At 37.7% G+C, this 17,605-nt stretch overlaps 1 protein-coding gene across 1 annotated transcript; it reads left to right on the forward strand.

Annotated features, from left to right (window-relative positions):
• Positions 1 to 7,822: 7,822 nt before the first annotated feature.
• On the forward strand, positions 7,823 to 16,283 carry LOC137676946 (protein FAM240B-like). The gene is made up of 3 exons (XM_068424110.1): positions 7,823 to 7,863; positions 13,470 to 13,618; positions 16,151 to 16,283. The coding sequence occupies exons 2-3, from the start codon at positions 13,473 to 13,475 to the stop codon at positions 16,281 to 16,283; spliced, it is 279 nt and encodes a 92-aa protein (XP_068280211.1). The 5' UTR covers positions 7,823 to 7,863; positions 13,470 to 13,472.
• Positions 16,284 to 17,605: the final 1,322 nt, after the last annotated feature.

A 17,605-nucleotide genomic window follows, 5' to 3' on the forward strand; every position in this document is an offset into this window, starting at 1 on the left:
CAACATTTCAGGTCAGAGCTTTCTTTCATCAAATCTCATACCAAGCTTCAAGAACAACAAAAAACGACTAAAAAAATGCATATTACATGTGCCCGATTGTGAAATGCTGAACACTGTTAAAAAAAAACAAACTGCTGACCCATCTGTCATTGAGTTTTGTGCATCACAGAATGAATTTTGTCTCCCTACTTTTAGCCTGTCACAAAAAAAAAAAAAAAAAAAAAAGTAAAAGCAAGCAAATATATAGGGATACAGAACCATAAAAATCATAAATGGAAAAGACCTATGAGGTCATTTAATCCATTTCCCTGCCATTTTACTCTGACTCCCCAGTGCACTTGGTGGTGCTTTGCTCAGTCTAACTTAAAATGTCTAAGGTAATGGGGTTTTGGTCCCAGGTTTCCCTTGCAAAAAGAAATATTAACTGTAAGCCAGCAGACCATATTCTTGAGTGATCTGTGTTCTTGTGTATTTCCACATGAATTAGCTCAGTTTAATATTAAAAAAAAAAAAAACAAAGGGCCTCAACAGCTTGGATACATAAACACATTGCTATGGGTAGTAAGTTACTATACATTACCTGATTCATGTTAATTCTGTAGATTCATTTTCTTAGCCCATAAACAACAGTAATTCAAATATACTTAGGTATAAGTACGGGTGATTTGTCTCTGTATTTAAGCCCTCAGGTATTTCTAGACAACAAAGATTTAAAAGCAGGTTAATATTAAAGTACTATTAAAAATAAATAAAGCTTATTAACTGAAATATTGTTTATTTGTATTACAATAGAATACCAAGGACCAAGCAGCCAATTAGGACTAAGGACTGATTATGTTAATTTCTGTGATGTAAAAGATGATTTGCATCATGAACAGGGTATGATAAATCATTAAAGGAGCAATTCAAATTAATGGCTCAGTATAATAAGTAATACGGAGTTGGGAATAACTCACTTATTTATTAGAAATTATTTAAAACTTAAATGTTTATGTCCGTAAAGGGATTTCCTGAAACGTTATCAGAACATGAAAATGTTGCAAATACCATGAAGCAGAGTTGACTTAAAATTCAACGGAGTACAGAAACACCTTTTTGTAGATGAACTAATTAATCTAAAAAACAAGGAAACCACTTCACTACTTCCTTAGCAAGTTGAAGTGTAATTAGTAGATCTGAACATGTTAATATGAATAAAACAAAAACTTGGGAAATAACAGTTCTTATACAATTCCTTTCTTACTGTCAGTTGAAGTATAGGTTCATCTACACTGGCTATTTTCCCAGATTTTACAGGTACAATAATCTCTCCACTGCCTCTCTACTTTGGGGAGTTATTAAGTTATTAAGAGTGTATTTTCAACAAACTGGGTACCCTGATACAGCCTCTTAGGGAAGCATTTCTAAGTCATTTTTCCTTGCAATAGCAAAGCCAGCTTTTCGGTTCCACTGATACAATTCCACAGTGCAAAGCACTGACCAGCTATAAATTCAGCTTGCAAAATCAGATTAATTCAAAACATTTTGACAGGTTAATTTTGCACTGGTAGATTTTAATTTGGTCCTCTGATGTCTGTTCATGCCAATTTCAATTGGTCTTTTCACAAATATTTCTTTTTTGATATTACATCCTTTCCATTCCTCTCTGGACCCTGCAACCTCCCTCGCATAGGACTCCTGTGTTGTCTTCCATTCTGGACTTTTTCTGTACTTAGACTTTTGCTTCACATTGGTCAGTCCTTCAAGTCTTCCTTTAAGCTGTATATCAAGTTAGTATCACAGCATGTCCTAGTTCTCAAGATATCAGGTTTCTCCAATTGCTTTTTTTGTCCAATAATTTTACATGTCTTTAATTAGCTTATGCAGGACAAGTTACATGATACAGCTCACTTCATTGGAGAGACATGCTTGCCAACCTGGAGTAATACAGATGAAATAAATGTCATATCATCCAGCATAGTGTCTGCCTACATGGGCTCAGAGATATCATTCACAGGGTCAACATACTGCACTGTTTTCACCTTGTCCCCTACTCTTGCAGTCTCTCTGGTGTGTTTCTCCTGGGAACAGTCCATGCTATGTCTCCCTTTCTGGTTCACACAGAGAGCATTCAAACAGACCCTACCACTAGCAGCATTGTCCCCTGACACAGAAGGGAAGATAGGAATAAGAATCCTTAAATCCTGTGGGTTGTTTATCTGTCTAGCTGTAGAGAAAACATTTGTCACCCTGATTTTCAGGCTTAAAGAAGCTTGACCCTGCTGGCCAAAGCCACACAACTGAAGACAGATCCACACAGCATAGGTGAAAGCTCAGCTTGGGAGTAAAGAAAAGAAGTGCCTGGCAGTAAGATAAGATTTAGAAGTGAACACTACAGATATGTCCTGAATAAGTAGTTGGTGGCTGCATTTGCTAAGAAGTAAAGCAAGAAGAACAATGCTGAGACAATAAGAACACTTTCCCAGACTGCAGTATGATCTACACCTCATCAGCACCTCCCACTTTGTCCTGTTGCATGCATCTTGAATCCATAATATAGCCCCTTTATGAGGGAGCTTACAGCATGTACTGCAGGCCCTGCAAGCTGGGAGGAGCTTTGTGTCAGTAAAAACAGAAACCAGCTGCTGTAGTGAAATTTAGTCTTCATTCCTTTTGATGTCTGCTTCCCCTCATGCTTGAAAATAATGTGCAATACACAAAAGACAAACATAGTCCTGATAAGGAAATGGAAGTCACATAAAAATCTGAGACTGGGCACCTTCCTCTTCAGGTAGTCAAGTGCATACGACCAAGCGTAACTGGGGAAAGAAAAAGGCATTTTGCAGCCTCCTAGACTTTCCAGAGGTCACTACAGCTAAGTGTCCACTGAAATCATCAATGGCCTGTAACAAATGAATTGTCTTCCTTTCAGTGAAGGATAAGGCTTGGTTACCTAATGCAAACAATCAATCTTATTGACAGCATCGATATAGCTAGAGAAACCTATCTGTGTAAAAATCACTATAAACCATTTGTGTAATTAGAAACAACTTAGAAATAACTTGGGACAGAGAAACATGATTACTCGAGTACTCCCTGGATCATTCCAGCAATTATTGTTTTCCAATCACAGTTTGACTGGTAACAGATTGACAAGAGTCCCTGTTGTCAGACTATAGTAGGAAGGGTAACTGTTATCTCCATGTTCTGTGGTATCGTGTGTTGCTCATCTGCATCAAATTAGCAATGGAGCTTATTCCCACAGATACTGCCTTCCCCAGCCTCAAGTTCTCCGCTCTCTGAGAATCTTCTCACATTTGCAACACAATCCATGTGCTCTTGTCAGGAACTCAGACTGCAAGGAAATTTGCTTGGCTTTAGGAATCTGCTTTTAAGTACCTAGTCTAGATAAAGGTGTCTACACAACTGACCACACGCAGTATCAGAATACACTAAGGGGAGTATTTTGTGTCCAGCTGTCCTCCACCTTCTTAATGTACTTGACAGTAATAAGGTATTCCTTCAGTCACTCAGATGAAACAAAACTGTTCTGAGCCACTTATATAAGCATATCTCAAACACCGATGGCACCATAGGAGTTGGGTTCATGGTTTCTCAGCATAGGAAATGGTATAGTGACTGTCTGTAGCTATTTGTAACACAGATTCCACATCAATAAGGTAGAATGTAGTACTGCCAACACTAGTATTTTTAGGCATTTTTTACAAAATTGCGCAGGGATTCGTAAGACCTCAACTGTAGGCAGGCAGTCTTTTCTTCCACACTTTTTCTGGTTTTAATGATGGTATTCCACCATCTTTGATGCGCCTATACTGCTGTCACCCACAGAGTTGCATCCATGGTAATGGCCAGGTAGAAACAAAAGCAGGGCTACCCCATGACAAGATAATGAGCCAGGAGCAAAGTGTGACCCCAGCACAGACAGTGGCTTCGTCAAGAAGTCATCCTCCTGTGGGATCTCAGAATGGCAAGCCAAGCAGGTTCCTACATCAGGTGCTGGTAACAGCATCCATTGGCAGTCCCAAGAACGGTGAGCGGATGAAACAGGTCTACTGTGTGTCCAGAAAACAGGTCCAGACACAAGCTACTTATGATGCTGTCACTAAATACTTTTGCCAGACACCTGCTCTGCAATGTCGGTCTGAGGTCTGTCCATGGGCAGGGGGAAAGACAAGGCTGGAGATGGGAATTTGTCTGACAGAGCTCAGGTAGGAACCAGATTACTGGGCCTGAGCTTGGGCAGGGGTGTGGTTCCCAGGTGAGCATGGGCATGTATGTGAAGGCCTGTTGAGGTCCTCCAGGCTCTGACAGTAATACAATAAGGAAACCCTCCAAAATACATTGTTATAAACGTCACAGTTCATAGCCGTATTCTATAAAAGCTCAAAGAAAGCAAGAAAAGCCCCATATAAATGGTGATGTATGCACCAAGTAGCAAAAAAATACAAGGTGATGATAGGGTAACAAAGTGAATTACTATAACACAATATCCAAAACACGATCAGTTATACCAAAGCTTATGTCAGTGCAAGACAACACTACATGAGACCTATTAACAGCTCTAAATCATTACAAATGATCAACAGCCATTGTCAGAGACATACTCGGAGAGGTACACTGTAGACTTGTCAACTTCTTAAGTGAAACTGTCAGGTTAGGCTATAAACATCCAAAGGTATAGTGGTATCTACGTGCTTTTTAAAGTTTAAATAATTTACTCAAAATATTGATTTGTCTGGCAAGTCTATAGAGTAAATCTGTCCAACTTCTAAAGTCACATAATATTCATCCAATTGACTCTGTACTACCAGAAGGCTGTGTCGTTGATCACTATGTAGTATCAGACTGAGTCTTGCATGCCAAGTCTCAGCCACTTTAATTACAAAGATCAAAGAGCTCTGATTATTTCTCTGTGTGTCTTGTAGTGGCCTAGTCCTCTGCCTAGAGTTTCTTATGCTTTCTTGCCACTATGTACCACTGAAATTGCACAGCAGAACTGTGGGCGAGTTCTCAGACACACTGAGTTCAGGCACTATCAAAGACAAGAATACAAGCAGGATTTTGAAATCTGTTTTATGTGAGGGCCAAAATGAAAACAAGATTTTTCAAAAGAAATTCCAAATAACTCCCTTGCTGTGAAAAAACATGCCTTAGAATAGCTAGTAGCCAAAATGAGAGGCAATCTATCAAATATGTGGGAAAGTGCAAAACCCCACTCTGAGTCATACAAGAGATTAAACACGCATGCTGTTGACTCTGTCTCCCAAGCCCAGAGTATTGCATTATTTACGTAAAGTGGAGCAGCTCCAAGAAGAGAAACTGTAAGAGTCTGACACCATCATCAGCAACTTGGGCATTTGCCTGGGGTCCAGGATCAGCTATCAGACAGAGCACTCTGTCCTGGAATGGTGAATTACCAACCTCATGTGACATTTCATGGCTACCTTCCACTAACAGTAGTGGTACTGAGTGCCTTATTGAATGATTAGTGGAAAAATTAATTTTGCTGTTCATCTAAACTAACTATGGACTCAATTGGGATACTTAATGACACATTACAATCTCCCTCTCTCTTCCTTTCTGCCCATCTACTAACCACATCCAGCAAGCAATAACTTGTTTCTCTTTATGGTAAGAGATAAGGTGAACTTTATTACCTCTCCTTTACTATCTTCTCCTCTTTCCTACAGAGGAACCAACTTTTCTCTCTGATGGTCTCACTGAGATTTATCTATTTAAACTTAGAACAATTGCTCCTAACTGATAGCCGTGAAGTTTGCTGCTTCTATTTCAGACCTTGTGCATTTTTCCCAGCTTATATTAGCTGGTCTAAGAAAAGATATTACCTCCACATATGAATCTCATCCAAACTTCAGACATTGACAGAGAACTGGAACACAACCTACTGTGTTATAGGTGGAGACATATTCTGTCACATTTCAAATAGAGATATTGGTTTGACTTCACACCACTCAAGGCTTTCAGACGAACTTCAGAGGATTCGACAAAGACCTGAAGGCAAACGAAATATATACAAACTGCATTTGCCAAAGGTCAACCATGGCACATTGCTTCAGCACTTCTCTTCAACCAAGATAAATGTGAGCAGATACATGTGGGCCAGATAAACTGTGAACTCCAGTAAAATATTTAACATAGTGCCACAGGAAAAATACTAAACAAGCTGTAAAAAAAAAAAAAAAAAAAAAAAAAAGAGTCTCATACAAAACATTAAAGTGGATAAGGAGTGGATAAAATCAGATAACATCTTTTAGCAAAAGCTCCCTCCTTGCAATAAGGTTAAAAAAGGAATTCCTCCAGAGCTGTCTTAGAAGTAGTCATACTACTGTTTTGAGTGGTGACATTTGGCACAAAATGAAGCAATGAGTTAAAGAAATTTTCTGCAGGACGCAAAGGTTGTCATCAGCACAGGGGACTAATTCCAAAGACAGAAGAAGCAGATGGCCTGAAGGACTGAAATAGAGAAAGTGCACAAAAGGCAGGTCATGAACTCAGGATCTAATTAAAAGCTGGAGCTTATCAGTTGGAAAAAATAAGAGGAGAACTAGGTGGGTACATTAATCGATTAGAGAGTGTTTATGAGCATGATACATCTCTGGAAAAGATATATGAGATTCTAGATCCAGATGGTTATATCCAAACAAAATAAGGAAGTGTATAAGATACTAGTACTCAGATGGAATATGACATACAGTTCTTATTGCCTGTGTTCCATGAGACTGCAGAGGAAGGCCATGTGACCTATCAAGAGAATGAGAAGAGTTCAAATTCTTCAACTGATTTATCTTCAAAACAAGGTAGGAGAGGGAAGGCGATTTCTGCCTTACATACCATGTAAGCCATGGGAAGGGTAATTTTTCTCTTGGTAAATTCAGGTTGTAAATTGGAAGAAAACTTACAGTACTTCGTGCAGAAAAGTTCTGAAGCAACCTTTCGACGGGAAATACCTGGAGTAAAAAACATAACTCATTTCAAGATGGAACTTGCCAAATTATCAGAGGGGTTATGCAGTCTGGTTGCCAATAATAGCTGAGAGCAGGAGGTCCCTCTCAGTCTTCTCTCCCTTTGTCAGAGTAAGTAGCACCTTACTTCCCTGTGTTTTTCTGTGCACCCAGTGATACCAGGAAGAAGAATCTGTCCAAAAAGTGGAAGTGCTAAATTCTGTAATAAATTATATATGCTATGATTCCAGCTTGCAGCTGGCTGAGTTCAGATTCCTGCCCTATTCAACATATTAACAGCTTAGCTGGAATCCTGTCATGTAGCCTACCAGGTGTTCTTACAGACCAACACTTCAAAAGGGGTGAAAAAGGAATCTATTTATCTGTCAGTCACTCAGTAGCACAATCCTGAGACAAGCTGTGTTATTCAACATGTTCTCTTCAGATCTATCAATTTTCTTGGAGGAGACAGTACTGAGGAGACAGTTGCAAGTCATATGGAAGATATGTTCCAGTGATCCGCACTTGTCAAAGAATAACTGTTTCTCCAGAGCCAAGTTATGACATCAGTAGCACCTGCCAAAAATTATAGCACAGATCAAGTGTGGCATTCAGAGTTTGTGCCCTGTAACTGTCTGGTCATTCCACTTGGTGTGTTGCAGACTTCAGAAAATGAGACTGTGGGTTTGGGTTTTTTTCCCCCCTGCCATTAAACTAATTCATAATAGCAGATGTCATCACTCCCAAATAAAAATGAATGACGGATGAAAAGATTTCATCAGTTATTCCTGGCAGATGGAGTCCTCTTGAAAAGGGGACACCAGAGGTAAAACTGACACTATTCAGTAATCACTCAAGAAATCCATACTTTGACAGAAGAGGAAGCTACTATACAATCAAAGTAAGCATTTATATTCTTGTATTTTGGCCAAAATAAGATTTTTCTCTTCCTATCTTGATTATTAAACGTGCCTAGACATACATGCATATCCATTTATTTTACTTTTTGTTAAATTGTGTTAATTTCAATAACTTTTTCTTCTTCTTCCCTTCATGATCTTGAATTCTATATATTATGGTATACTTTATTGGAAGATAATCTGATCCTGTCTGATTTATAAAATATCACAGGTACCCTACCTCTATTTTGTTTTACTTTAATCTTAACTTCAATTATTAACCTGTTATTTGTTCCTATGTCTTTTTTTGGTATTACTAGAACTTCTGTATTACACATACTTCAGCTGAAAGGAAAACCACCCTAAAATGAACATGTAAGGGGATATTCATCCTAATGATGCATTCTATAAGCATAATTTAAAACTTTTTAGAACACAAAGCTTTTTTTTTAAAAAAAAAAAGCATCACAAACAGGCTTTGAACTCATATACTGTACTGTAATAATTCTATAATGCTGGAAAATATTCTATGTTTTGGTAAACAAACCCCAGTGAAGGGCAAAAGGAATAGGAGACTAATTAGTGGCCTGATAAAGATAAAATAGCTCATGGTCATGGTATGACCCAAGGGACTGAGTCCAGTTAAAGTCAAAGATAATCTTTCCATTGTTTACAATGGTCTTCAAAAAACTCTGAAGTGACTCTGGAAATTCTTTCAAAAACATGTTCATCTTCAACATTAAAATTGGCTGAATCCTCAAATCACTGAAAATGTTAAAATTAGCCCTATCTCCACCTTTTAGAAAGGAAACATTTTTAAAGTTATAAAAAAACCAATCATTGTTAAAGATTTATTTTTTTCAGCAAATATTTTGGAAATAAAATTTAGGAATGTTCGAATGTTATTTTATCTTGCTAGTTAAAATATTTTCCAATAAGAAGAAAACCATAAGGTTGGTTTATTTTTATTAGCCAAACCAACAGATTTTTTAAATTATGCACCATTTAGATTAAAAATTGCTTCTCCATTTTTCTCAAAATATGTTCAGTTAACAGTTTTACTGAATGCATTAAAATACTTCTCACTAAAAAGCAAAAGATTTTCAGGGAATCTCAATTGTATGCACAAGTATTGTCTCTCTATATAAAATACTGAATGTTGAAGACAATGGCTCACTCAAGACATGTATTAAACAGAAAGACTGAAAAAGAGTAAAAAATGCTTCCTGAAGTTTCAGACAAGATTTTCTTCTTTTGCTTGTTTATTTTAGATAAAAGTTACTAAAAATAGCACTTTTGTTCAAAATATCAAGAGCCATTTCTGACTCCAAAACTTTCTTTGGCAAGAGTACAAAGTAGAAATGTAATTACAAAGTGTGTAGAAGGGAAATTCCTTGCATTAGAGATTTGTTCAAACTCTTTTTTTTTACCTCGGTGGAGGTTGTCTGAGATTACAATAATTCAAAATGTGAAGACCAGGAAAGGGCTAAGACCAGAGTGTTTGGAAACATGCTAATTTAACACCTTTCCAAAGCACATTCAGCCTGCAGTTCAGATTAAAAGACAAAGGTTGTACCACTGGCTGCTTCTATATTAATTTTATGGCTGTTAATAAAAGTTGTACATATAATAACTTCCAGCTAGAAGTAAAATTTCTTCTCCCTTGCACTGGAGAGATCTGTTGAGGAAAAACTACTCATCATTCACACTTGGAATCTCCTTTAAACAAGCTCTGGGACAGCAGCTCAAAGAGTTTAAACCAATGTATTTTATGTAGATGCTATCTGTGTTTCATGAGTGATTAGCTGTCTTACAGATTGCTGTATGGCCATGTGATTTATGGTTTGATTATAAATGTATGAGATTTTTCTTTTACAGTGCTGTTAATTTCATGAACTATTAATTCTTCTTGTGGACATTCTCTATAAATTAATAATTAGTTAGCACATAAATTAATCCCCATAAATGGCAAATGCTGTAAAAAACTCTTTTGTACACAGATACACATATTTCTGACAGTTGAGTTTCAGAGCTACCAAATACATAAGCCACTTTAGCCAAGATCTAGATTTACCTTTATTTAAATGTTGTTTTATCAGCTTGGCTCCCAAAAAAAAGCAGCCAACTATACTTCAAATGGGCAGGTAAGACTGCACAACCCATACAGAAATAGTCCCTCCTCAACCATCTTAGTTGAAGATTTAATAAGGAACTCTGCCTTGCACCAGTGTTATGCACATTTAAGTAGTCCTTCATAGGAAATGTACTGCAGAAAGGTACATAACATAAAGTTTCAGTCTATAAATGATACTTACACTGATTCAAGCCTTCTGAATGAATCATTTTGAACCTATGGAAACGTTGTTATTTTTTATTTTACTTTCACATGAGTGGAAAAACACATTAAAACAACCTGCCATTAGTAGCCAGAAAGACACCTCCTCAACTTTTCTGTCATTTCTCTGGAATAATACATGGCTACCCAAAATGAAAACAAAGATGATAAAGAACCTCTTTTCCTTGCTCACTTTCCACCCAGACAAAATTGGTGGATTGACTCTAAGAAAGTGTCATTTTTACTTAGAGATAAAATCTGACTATCCTGACAGTTTCTGAACCCTGAGGTATCTGACTGAAGGAAATAACAAGTTTGCCAGAATTAAGTCTGATTGCCAGTGTAACTCGAATTTTTGTAATCAGGACTTCTAAAAAGAAAGCAGAAAATCACTCATCAACAACAATTAAAAAAGATGTTTTCTAGAGCAATAATAAAGAATTTGTTTGCTACAAATAAAACAAAACTAGAGAATTACTCAGAAGTCCAAATCAAGATCCTAAAGAGAATTTTTCAATTAAAGAAAAAGAATGGATGTTGTAATGCCAGGCTTAAAGAAAGGATGCTTTCACACATCATAGCACAAGAGATGCTGGCTAACAATGCCAGACAGCATCATCTACAAAAGTCTTACATCAAGAATCTGTCTTAGCAAGGACTACGGCAATACCACGTGAGATATTCACTGTCACTGACATTCCTAGGAACTATTATCAAGTCAAATGGCTTGCAAAAATCCCATAGACGTACCAGACTAACATTTGCAGAAGTACCTCCAACTTTTGGGTACGTGTCTGACCACAGCTTATTCCTCTGAGTGGAGCAGCCCAGATTTAAGGCAGCGAAAACCCTTATGCACCCCCAAAAAATCTAACCAATTTAGACCTCAGGTAAAGACTGAAGGCCCTCTTTGTACCACCTGAAGAACATCTACTACAAGTTTAATAATCATAAAAGCTTAATCTCCAATGAAATGTTAATGTGTTATGGCAGACTCTTACATGAGGCAAAGTATAATAGGGTTTGGAGGGCAAATCTATTCAGACAGTTTGTCAGCAGCTTGCACTTGGCTTCAGAGGCAATGGGATAATTATCTGAAGAGTGTCAAGTGGGCAGCTGCTACTGATAGAAGAGCCTCTAAATAGTGCAAAGACCCAGGTGACCTGCTCATTTAGGAATGATGAAATAATCATATTCCATCACTCACTGTAACAAGCTATTACCAGAGCATTTATTCTAAAAGCTCATAGAATTAAGATACAGATAGGGCAAGTTCCAGTGAGTCCGTGACATGCATACCTTTTTCCAAGATGAAGCCTTAAATAATACTATTATTTTAGCCCCTCAGAGTGAGACAAAAGATCATTAAAAGATTACCTATATTCCCATTTAGACCACGTCATTGATAAAAAAAGCACTTTTAGCAAAAGGTGGTAGCAGAACTGCTGTACCCACATCAGTGTAGTAACTCCTGCTGTATCCGACTGAGCTACTTCTACACCATTCCCAGTCCACAGCAAGGGAAACACCAGAAAACTGCTATTTGCCTCAGAGGAAAATAACTGATTGTTTTCGTGCTACTGCAGCTCTTGCTGACCTTGCTGTGAAAAGGACCAATATCCTAACCACTCAAGCATGTCTGATACTCTGTCACATAGGAGATTATATTGCATGGACTAACCAGTTCACACTTACTGCTCCAGTTGCACTGTGTGGGTCTTTAAGCAACTGGACTTCTCTGTGGAAAAATACTGCATGTGGGAGTGGCAGAGATTTTTCTTTTTCTTAAGCAAGTTTTTCAGTCCAGTCAGATTTAGCATGGAGTTTGGCAAAATCATTGTTAATATTGATCTTTCTAAAAAAGAGGCTTGTGAAAATCATGCCAAATCTAAAATATTCAATCTAGGAAGACGCCAAGATCTTACTTATGTACCCTTTTAAAACTTAAGGAGTTTAAAATACGGTATTTTATAAGAAGACCTTACACAAGTCTGCCTTCATTGTGTTGCGTCTGACTGTCCTTTTCTTTTCCTCTGATCTTCCGCTCACAGCATTGCATGAATCAAAGGTTTCCTCACACTGGCCTACATTTGCATAGTCTTCATAGTATTTATCAAGGATAGCTCATCAAGTGTGACGCTGTGTATGAAGCAGACTCACGAGTATATATCAGGGTCTATGAGGCATTAATTCATCAGCATTAGAGAGTGGACAGTTGACAAAAGTAACTAGTGACAGCAGAATATAGATGAACACAAGGAAGCAAAGGGATTTCATTCAAATTATGTGCTGATCTAGTCACAGAAAACTCAGGAGCATGGATTTGTTTTTTTTTTCTTTCTTGCATCCTCCCATTTGCTGGAGGGGCTTAGTGGAGGAGACTGATGCAGGAAATCCTGCTTCACATTTGGGGTAGAGGTATAACAGGTTGTTGTTACCTTATTTAACATCATAGCAAAGCAATATTTGGCCAGCAACAAACATAGTATATAATGCGATTTTTCTGATTATTTCTTTGGGAATAAACAGAAGAACTTAACTTTTCAAAGTACCATTAAGATCTGATAATCAATGCATATTTGGTAATATCAGCAAGCGCCTCAGACATGTTGTGAATTTTAAAACCCTCCATGTTTGAATACTATGCATTTAGGAAGGAGAAATTCACCTCATTTCTGTCCTATTCCTCATTTATTGGAACTCATCTCTATATTTTCACAAGCCTTACATTTAACAGTATTTAAGACTGAATTTTGATAATTCAAAGAACAAGGCTGCCCAGAGCTTTGCATTCCGTGTGCTTCAAATTTAGATTCATAATTCCCCTGCATATTTTGTACTTGATATCATTTGGAGTAGTAAAACTAATCATTCAAGAGCAATGTAAAACTACAGGAGGCAGAAAAAGGGAAAGGCCTTCACAACATCTCATCTGAGCTTTAGTGCTGATGGCGCTATATTTTGAAGTATTTTTCCCAAGTTCTTCCAAAACCACTTAAAATCTCACACATACTGAGGGCTCCACAATATTTCAGTAAACTGTGCCATGCCTAGTCATTACTCAGTAAAAAAAATATAGGTATACCCTTTAACTATCACTCAAGGCCTGTTTCAATGTCTTATGTTTTGCTTCAAGGCAGAGTTACCTTCATCAGTTACCTATTCTTTTCAGGTGACATACTTTATTTTAATAGCACTTAATGAGAAAGAAATTGCACAGTATGTGCCTCAGGTTAGGCTCCTGACTGCTCTGACCTCGACATTGGTTTTCAGAAGATGAGCAAGCATACCAACTTCAGACGCCACAAGATGGGTGGTCATGATGCAGAAGGGCTGAAGAACTTCTGGGAAAAGGTTATTCAAGAGCAAACAAAGCAACGAGAAGGTGAAGAGTCTAGATTAAGCAAAAGCGCCCTGAACAAGTAAGTGGTATTTTTGCTTTTGCACAAGACAGCAAGGCATGTCATCACATGCTTTAAAATAAGGTAACCTGTTATTGTACTGCTTTATTCATAGCACAGATTGTGTTCTGGATCTTTGGCACTTTTCCTCTCACAGCTGCTTGTCTCATATTTCCATGGCTCTTCTGCATGGAAACTCAGACACCCCTCACCCCTGAACCTCATGAGCATTCTTCAAAGGCCTTGGAGCATAGCCACATAAAAATAAAGTACTTTGGCTCTATGGCTTATGACAGACAGAAAATACCAGGATTTTTACCTGGAACTGGTACAGTTACACAGTAAATAAAATAGAATTACGTTAAAGGGACAGGCAAACCACCCATTTAATGTGCAGCATAAACAAATCCATAGCATCTTTATCATGTTTAACAACCCTTTGCATCATATAAGCCCAAAGATAGAAACGGTACAATAAGATTCTCCTGTCCCATTAAACACATTTCATAAGCATTGCTGGTATACAACAGATAAAAAATAAGGCTATTCAAATGTTTTGGGTTTTTTTTAAAAAAAAAAAGGATAAAACAACTAGCACTGCCTAGAAAGAACGGTGACTGTGGTATAGACACTCCACACAAGTGTGGTAGACTGCTTCAAATACTTGCCCAACATGTTGCACCTCAGGAGCTTGAACCAGGGTCTCCCACACACTAAGTGAATTTCCTGGCTAATAACAGACAGGGAAAGAGGATAAGAAATACCTGCGCCTCTTGTGTTTTTCTGACGGGCTTTCCTCCTGAAGTTGACAAAGGTTTTCCTGCATAAACTTTCCTCAAAACTGGGACGTTCACATAAAATAATTTTATTCCAACTAACGGGAATGTGCTGGTGAAGGACTGTTTCTTTAAAAAAAATTCCAGGTACTCTGACCCGAGTGCCCGAAGAGGAAGCTACTATCATAATTTTAAAGATAAGCAAATCAAGATCTGGGCAGGCCTTGTGTCCCAACAGAGTCAAATGTAGACAGTCCTGCTCCCAGTATCCTACTCCAGCTAGTCAGTAATATTCCCAAACCCAAATCATCAAGTTGCTGGAGAGAAATCATGTATAATAAAACCCAGGCAAGTATTCAGCCGCACTCGAAATCTTTGTCACTCTAGCTTCACGAAAAATCTACCACAAGAAGACATCACAAACCAATTACAATTAGGGGTGTAGATAACATTTTTAACTTCACAAAGTTAAAAATGTTAAAAGCTTTTATAAGGTCTTCTCTGAATAGAAAAAAAAATGCAAAAAAAGAACTTTTAATATGTCTTAACTTACATATTCAATATATCTTGACTGGTCACAACTGAAATAATAGACCCAAACAAGCTCCTTCCAGGTCACTTGACCAAGCCCAGATTGTTCACAAAGTGTTCTCTAATTTGAAAAAAAAGATACTTTCAGGAGGTAATAGACACTGTCATTACAAAATCTATAGGTCTACTACATCACGTAAGTGGCCCATGGGAGAATTAGATGGCTCTAAGTGTAGGCAAGTGCTCCCTCTGTGACACCTAGGACACTAGTTGACAAGGAACACCTGTGCTTTGAATGGCAAATTTTTACTACCTAATTGCACTGATTTTTTGAGGCTTAACTATACACACAAGAGAATAGTGAAGCCAAGACAGAGTAGACCAAATGAGAAAAGTTTAAAACACAATCTGAAATCAAACTCAGAAGCCAAACTAACACAAGCAACCATGTGAAACAGCTCCTGCTAAGTTATTCTCAGGTGAAATCATCGGCTGCTGCTCTTTTTAACACACCAAATGTAATATAAAAACCCACATACTCCATGATGCATTTGGCATTACCATATGATATCTAATCCTATAGCATTGCTGGGTCATGTGTTTCATAACACCATTTCCTTTGGAAAATGACCCAGCCAACAATATCTTGCAGTGGTCCCTGGTGATTTTCTCTTCTGTCTGTACTATATTTGTGTCTTGAAGCTATGTGGCTTCTCTTGCATGTGACATCAACTCCTTTTATTAAACACATACAAGGTCTGCAGAGATTTTAGGTACAAAATGGTTCCTTTTTTCTTTTTTTTTTTCTTCAGAGTAAACCCAAATAGACATATTTAAAGTTCTGTTTGCTCTTTTCCACAGCATTTTACAGTAAACTTGAAGGGTTGGGGGCTGTAATTGTATTTTTTAATTTACATATTGAATGACCTTACTGGATAGACAGTATTTCTGGGTGGCTTCGAGAATACCCCAGACCAAAAAACAGAGCTCTTCACACTGACAGTATTTCAGCAGTTGTTTGACTCATTAGGAATCCAGCAATGTCAACCACTGATACCATCAGCACTATCTCTTTCTGCCCTGCATTCCTAATCTAGCAAGCTAGAGAGACGTGTAGATGGTAAATAAATACGAGACAAGTGCTATGGTGATGAAAGAGAGGAAGGCTTCCACCCTGCTGAAAAGCCCTGGATACATTTGAAGGATTTGGCTCAGTATTTGCTAACTGCTCGTCCTCTCTTTGCAGACTCCGCCACGAATGGACTCTGCGGCTGGAAGGCCGAGCAAGGCAGGTCCAGGCGCACACGAAAACACAGAAAGAACAGGCAACACTGCTGTCCATTGAGGCTCTTCCCTCGCCAGACAAAACCGTTGCTTAAAGCTACTGTGAAAACACAGAAAGCATTGGGCCTGAGTCTGACTTTCTGCATGCACCTATAAACCAGCAGTTACACTGCTGAACGAGCAAAAGGTCAAAATCTGGCCCTTTTCCAGACTACTTACTAGAGCTACTAACAAAGTCCTACTGAAATTCAGTGCAAGAATAAGGCCACAGTACATAATCTCAAAAAAAACGCAAAGGGATAGATGAGAATCAGACCCATTTAGTTCTCCATGATATATTATTACTGCGATGCAGCAGGACTTTCTTACATAACTCTGCATTTCCAAGTGACAACAACATATTTCTAGGAAAGAGGATAACTTGTTTATTAGGAATAATACATTCAGATAGCTGCATGTAAAACTGCATATTTCCACTTACAGAGCTCACAGACTCTGGCTTAATGCAGGTATAAGCTGTTCTGCCTGTCTTGATGAGCCATACTGAAGGGAGTTAAGGATTAGTCTGATGAGCTGGACAGAAGGAGAAATATATTATTTAATGGACTCAGGAAAAAAAAGAATGAGCTTTTCTGATCAACATATAAGAAAACTTACAGATCTTAATCATTAAATGAACAGAGGAAAGGATTTTGACTTTTTGGGGTAGGTAAGAAAAAGACTACTGAGATTATGATGAATCAGTCTGAGAAATGTCAGAGCAAGTGAGTATGAGAGTTTGAAATAGAAGGCAGTGAATCAGTTCATCATAACAGCACACAAATGCTTTGCAAGGCATCACTTGCCATACCTGGTGTGCACTAATCCAAATATTTGCTGCATTTCATCTTCTTCTAGGTCAGGTCAAATGCAGGCAGGAATAACTAAATACAGGGTAATAATAGTGTGTTCTGTTTACCTATATGTTTGTGTATCTAAATACCATATATTTTGCATGAAAACATTTACTTGTTATCTTTTCAATTAATTTCTTTGATATGCAAGAGAAGAGTCATAAGTCTAAACAACTATCTTTCTCCAAAAATATTGAGCCAGATGGAATTTTACCTTGCATTTTTGTTTACACTTGGAGAAGTAGATAGGAATATATTTGACAAATTTCAAAACAAAACAAAAATTAAACCACTCTGACCTCACAGAACTGCTTTTTTATCCTTTTAAAACATTTCATTAAAACACACAATTTTATGGAATGTTCCTACCTTTACACAGTGATATTCTCCTACAGGAAAAAGCATGTTATCACAAAAATGTTGTTATTCCAAAAAGGATTAAAACAATTAAAAACTTATAAAATGTTCTTTGGTTATTGAAAACCGAAGGGAATGTAGAATCAACTTCTCCTCATATAACCCAA

The sequence above is a fragment of the Nyctibius grandis genome, chromosome Z (assembly GCF_013368605.1).
Source record: "Nyctibius grandis isolate bNycGra1 chromosome Z, bNycGra1.pri, whole genome shotgun sequence".
Taxonomy (NCBI): Eukaryota; Metazoa; Chordata; class Aves; order Nyctibiiformes; family Nyctibiidae; genus Nyctibius; species Nyctibius grandis.